Genomic DNA, 6,376 nt, shown 5'->3' on the forward strand with positions numbered 1-6,376 from the left:
CCTCTTCCTGTTTGCTTAGTTTCTCCCCATGGGCTACATGGCCAGCGAAGCGGTGGAGAAGGTGGCGGAAGTGGTAGTTGTCTTTGATGAACTGTTTAGGCTCAGGGGCCTTGTGTAAACCTCCTCTGATTGTTCCTTTCAACAGACTCAAGCCCATTGTGTTCAGGATATGGTTACCTAAAAAGGCAAAACCTAACTTTATCTACTTTGTTTCATTGTTGAAATGAGTACAATAGGTTATAGGACATTTAAATGTTTTACTACTGTATGCAGGTCTGTTACGTAAAGCAGTAGCCGGACATCCCATGGTAAATCCTCACTTTCCTGTTTGTAACTGAGCAGACTGTCAGAAAACACAACCCTCTCTATTTTCCTCCATACCCAAATCTCTTAAAAAGGGGCTGCAATGGATCTGATACAGACTGATCCAGATTTAAACACTTCTCTGACGTCACAGAAGTGGCACTACGGCTATTGGGCCAACTCCACCAATCAGGAGGAGACAGCCACGGACATTGCCGTTCGAAAGCGCTGGAGACGCTGTAGTACATATGGCAGGCCTGTAGATGGTGCTGTTCTCACAGAATCAGCCCATGCAAAGACAGTGTTAAATTGAGCGAAATGAGGAATGGCTAAAAATGCATGATCTGTTTGGTATTTTGAAAAATAAAAAGTATAAATATGCCTTATATAGGTATGGTCCGACACTATATTATTCAAATATAGCATGATAGGTCCACTTTAAGTAGGGGGGGGGCCATGCTCAATTAAGTCACTTTGTCAGTAAGTTATAAAGTGTGTCTTGAACTTGTCTATTTCAAGCTTGAATCCTATCGGGCTTTATGAGTCTTCAACTCTGTTCAGTAGACAATTTTCTAAGCATTTTAGAATAATCTATATTATTATTGTATTTATACTTTGAACACATTTTCCTCTTTCTAGTACTTACTACCACGTTAATGAATGAAAATGTGTAGGGATTTACCTATTACAGTTTTGAATTGTGATTTATGACTTATTGCCTTGCCCTAGTACATCCACACCAGCATAAGTATTTAGAAGGTATTACCCGAAATATGTTTAATATGCATTATGATGTGTTATCGTGCATTTAACTCTACATAATTATACAACTTTGGGGGTGCATTGCCATACCTGGGAAATGTATTAGTTCGTTTTGCCCAGGGTGTGTCTGTGCCCAGTGCCAGGCATGTCCACCAATCAGCAGGCCTCCTCCCTCTGCCACAAACTCTCGGATTTCCTTCGCATGTTTATCGCTGCCCGCTGGGCTCACAAAAACACTCAGACCTTCCTTGAACTCTGTCCTCTCACACTTTAACCCTGATTTGCTGAGAATACCGAGGGCATGTTTTGATGCAATTCCAACGACCCCCTTCCGACCTTCATCCAGCCAATGAATGGCATTGTTCCAAAACGGAGCCAGTGTCTGTATTGAGACAGTTATCACAAGAAAGGAAGCAATTTGTTAATCACAAACAATTCTGATGGCTATAATGTGTAACAAAATAAATAATACAATTATCTGTCTGAATGAGATCATCATTCTTTCAGACGATACATTTCACTACAAGAGCAAAATCTGTACTGAATTTTCACTTTTGAAGGTAGACATTTCTTATTTTAATGTAAACTCTACCTCTCGTCCAAGAAATCCTTCATGTGAAATCACAATGACTCGTCCCTGCCCATAGTAGGATCCTGCCAGGAACGTCTGTCCACCATCGTTGGTACCAATAGGAAAGGCAAGCGAGCCGTGGACCAGAATCTCAGAACTTACTGATGAACCCTGGAGGTCAAACTCTGAAACCCCCGTGAGTAAAAACTCCAAGTCATCCTCAAAATCCTTACCGTTTCTGTTTTTGAAAGAGGACAAGGGAAACATAGATGCCAACTATTTGGGTCAGTCTATTAATAACCATGTAAATCATGTGAAAAGAAAAAAAACACCACTAAATATGGGTTATGTAGTACGTTTTCTCTTTTAATTTGGCTTTTGGAATTTTGGCGTTTTGTTATGAATATCTAAATGACAGGAAAACCACTGGTGCATGGCATAATCCTCGGGTCACAAACAGATCCTGACAAACAGCAGCTATGGCATATAATTATTATGATATACATAATATACTTAATGTAATGTATGGTACATAATATATTTGTCACAATAATTCCAACATGAATAATAGCATCATAGACACGTGGGCAAAATATTCCAAATAGAAGGTGTTCCTCTCAAATATTTTTTAAATGTGCAATAAAAGAGAAGTAGAGTGTACACTTACACCACAGCCATCCATGACGATGGAACCTGAGGGTAGACAGGTAGATGCTCTATCTCACCGCGACTCTTAGAGAAGTAGATCCCTGCCACACCAGACACTTTATTCCCCTCAAACTGCAGCAGCGTGTTCTCTTTCGGATGGTTTGCAGCCCAGTGCCACGCCTGACCTGCTATCAGCACTCCTCCTCCAGCTTTCATGAATGCCACCAGGTTCTTTGTGTCAGCACCCATGCTGTAGGCATCTGTCACATAGACGCCAAACTCCCGGCTGTCACCTAAAGAACCAACCATTTTGACCTGGAAGCTGGATTTGCTGAGGTTATCAGCGACTGCCTTCACTTTATTGTTGACCCCCACAGTGAGGTTGTCAGATCCTTCTCCTCTCAGCCAGGTCAGAGCGTTCTCTACCAGAGCGGGAAAAGCGGTCAGGTAGCCCTCATGACCGAGGACCACAATCCTCCCACTGCCGTACAGAGAGGCTGCCATCAGGGTCTGGCCTCGGCTGTTCATTGCTAAAGGAAAGGAATGGTCTCCAATCAGCAACAGGTCACTGGGAACACAAGGGCCACGAAGGTCCAGCTCTTTCAAGCCTTTCATCAGGGACAGGTAGGCCCCTTCATTTTGATTTTGGGTGGGCTGGTTGGACATGGCTGGAAGGGTTGATGCACTGAGGGTTCACTGAAGAGGGTGGACAACAGGATAGCAGAAAAAGGTGTGGGTGTTAACAGTTCCACCTAGATGTTTGTTGTGCCAGTTGGTTTTCCAGCTGGATAAGAAAAAACAGAGAGGGAGGGATTCAAACAAGCATGAAGACCGAAAGTTTAGCTGTCAAGTGCCAACAAAAAGAGTTTACAAATCTGCATTACAACCAAACACTACCTTAAAGCAAAGGTGTTTACATTACCTGTAAGTCCAGTTTTCTTTTGTCTTGTATTAGTAGGCAGGCAATCAACCAACGACACTACCTGGCGGAGAGAGGAGTGAAATAGGTGAGAGTGAGAACCGGATGAACATTGCAGAGGTAATAACAAAAAGGGGAGGGACTTCAGTGAGCATATCCTAGTGAGAGGCTATTATTGCCTCAGGGTTCTCAGTGTGTGAATATGAGGCGTTGGACTGAGATACACCCTGAAATAACCTAACCTAAAAACCTGCTCATCATGTAAGAGCAAGTCAATGTTTGTAGATGTTGAGAGGGCAGGACATTGGAGCTTTGCACTCGACCAATAAGCCTATCTTAGTTTCTTGAAGAAATGTATGATGACCATTGAAGAACATTTTAAATTAAATGATAGTTCAAGTGGAGTGCCAAGATATGTGACGTGTGAGCCTTTTGTCAACTTTCTAAACATTTTTTCAACATGTAAATTGTGAATTACAATAAATAATATTATGTGAATGTAAAATGCAAGCTGCTTTTCTTTAATAAGCTTTAAGCAGCTCTCTCATATGCCTCTACAATAGATCAACAAAAGTGCTCTTCTAAACAAAAGGATTTTCTGCAACCAGACAGCCCACATGCATTACAAAACCTGTCCATCCTGTTATGGAAGCTGCTACAAAAAAAATCAAACGATATTATCAGACAGTGACGGGAGAAAATGACAAGCAAAAAGTCAAATTGCGCTTATACCAGTAAATGCATAGGTGGAACGTTTATCATTTTATCCAATGTGTTCGTTTGACCTAGCTTTCTTCCTTAGCCTAACTCTTGTCTTTGATTACATGTGTATGTGCGTCACTGTTCTGCGCAACACACAACCTAAACTCCTTAAATCGCGCAAAAAAGGACATTTAGGTGATGGTGAAATCACAAAGTGAAAAAAAGTCTAATTTACCATTCCGTTGTATCAATCCCTAACAAATTACGTTACATTGTTAGTCCACAGATAACATATAATCCTTGTTTGGGTGTGTATGGAATCCCGGAAAAGTCAAAGTCAAAAGCGGAACCTTCGAGGGGAGCATGTTTCCGAACGACCGTATTTTTATGATGGTCTGCGTCTACTCCACTACAAAACATGCTCCATCCGGTTCGTTTTTCCTTCACTCAAACAAGCAACTCAGTAACAAAGAAGTTGGGGCGAAACTAGTAATGTTGCATATTTATTAATATACACAGCCCCCTTGTTGCGTTAAGTAAAACTTCTATGTTTGAACTATTCATGCACATTGTGTATTGTTCAGAGTAAGGCGGCAGTATTGCTGTGCAGGTGCCCGCTCGCATGTCGTGTTTGCTGGTTGGTCCCTCCGGAGCCCGGGTCCCTCTGGAGGACCGACGAGCAGTGATTCTGGGCCGGGGGCCTGACACGGGGGTCACCGACAAGAAATGTTCCAGGCACCAAGGTGAGGAAAATGTCAAAGTAAAGGCATTGGTGCTTCCCCTTGTGACAGTACGCGCGGGCAATTTATTGTCAAATTGAGTCTATTAAGCTGCAGGTCTGCTGCAACTATGATTTCTTAAATCAAATAATAATACTTTTTGCAGTACAACATTTATTCTGAGATTTTAAACTCGTCTTATTCCACTATCGGTTTTTAATTTTCAATTTGCATGGCTCTAAAGTGATTTTGAAGTTTTAGGTTTGATATTCGACAGTCAATGTGGTTTTATTAATCCGTTTCAGACTGACCAATCCAATGACACAAAACCAATGTTATTTTCAATAACTCCTTGCTAAATAGTTCATCAATTAAACGTATTATTTACTTTCATTTCATTAAAAAAATCATATGAAAATGCACTTGGATCCAAAAAAAAGAGGTGTGTCCTACTTTTCATGTGTAGTAATCATAGACTGTGTATAATGTAGTATTACAATTCTGAATTTAGACTGACTGGGTCACATAGCATGAAAGTTGTTGAAAAAACCAAGAGTATTCAATAAAAAACTGCATTAAAATATGCATTTAAAACAGAGATAGCACTACAATCCATTAAAAGAATATGTGGCTTGTGTGTCGAGTGCGATATCACACTATCACACAGGACATTGGAAGCTATTATTCAAAAAATCATACTTTTAATAGAGAAAGATCTGAATTTTCACAACAACACTATTATGAAATAGCACCTAAATAACATGTAAAGAGATATGTTACAGACAGTAATATATTTCTTTATGGTTTTTGAGCCATAAAGTGTTTAATAAAAAACTAACTTATAGTAAAAACCAATAAAACTGGTAGTGTCCTATTCGTCCAGTAATTATGTCACATAAGATACATTTATTATAATTTCCCCTAATATGGGCAATTTAGTGCAAAGGTATTGAACATTAGTTTTGTGTCTTTCAAGTGGTAAATTATTGGTGAATTGTAATCTGGAACCTTGTTTTAAACAACTATTTAAAAAACCTCTTTGCAGTGTTGTTTAATAAATAGTGACTTAAACTACAAAATAATTATCAAGTTGTTATAAATGAGTTTACTTATGTTTTCAGCTCTAAATCAAAAGCCAAATATGTGTGTGTCTGTATGTTTATATGATAATACTAATCCCTTTTTATTTCAGTGAAGGTGGTGGCTTGCTATGCAGACCAGGATGTGCTTGTTACACAGGTATGAAAACAAACACTTAAGCCCCACCCACATATCTCAGTTTATAGTTCAGTTAGTCTCCCTGTGAAGCTCTCCGACTAGAAAAACACCACTGCTCGACACACTAGACAACACTGGCAGGACATTTGGGCTGACCCAGCATTGTCAAGTATGTACTTCCTGACAAGACTCCCCTGGTGCGCATGTGGGATACTTGGGCACGAGGTGGAATCACAAATAATAACTAATTATTATATTCATATTCACTACTGTTACCCACAGATATTTCCTCTGTTTACTGAGGACAGGCCTTCAGCAAAGTACTAAGGTGCAACAGAGAAAACAAGTGTTGATATTTAAATTCTGAACACAAATACTTAGGACAAATCATCGCAATATAATGTCAGATAAGCATTGCGTCACAAACAAAAAACATCATGTCTTCAGTTTTTTGTTTGTGACGCAATGCTTATCTGACATTATATTGCGATGATTTGTCCTAAGTATTTGTGTTCAGAATTTAAATATCAACAC

The 6,376-nt window shown here is 39.8% G+C and overlaps 1 protein-coding gene across 1 annotated transcript in view; it reads left to right on the top strand.

Annotated features, from left to right (window-relative positions):
- The first annotated feature begins 6,045 nt into the window (after window positions 1-6,045).
- Window positions 6,046-6,376, top strand: part of LOC104963320 (complement factor B-like) — a 1,475-nt gene continuing 1,144 nt past the window's right edge. Inside the window, exon 1 of the mRNA XM_010791895.1 lies at window positions 6,046-6,060. Coding sequence (XP_010790197.1) covers window positions 6,046-6,060 — 15 coding nt within the window. The remainder of the gene's footprint in view (window positions 6,061-6,376) is intronic.

This window comes from Notothenia coriiceps, unplaced genomic scaffold (genome assembly GCF_000735185.1).
Source record: "Notothenia coriiceps isolate Sejong01 unplaced genomic scaffold, NC01 NC01_scaffold00035950, whole genome shotgun sequence".
NCBI classification, from domain to species: Eukaryota; Metazoa; Chordata; class Actinopteri; order Perciformes; family Nototheniidae; genus Notothenia; species Notothenia coriiceps.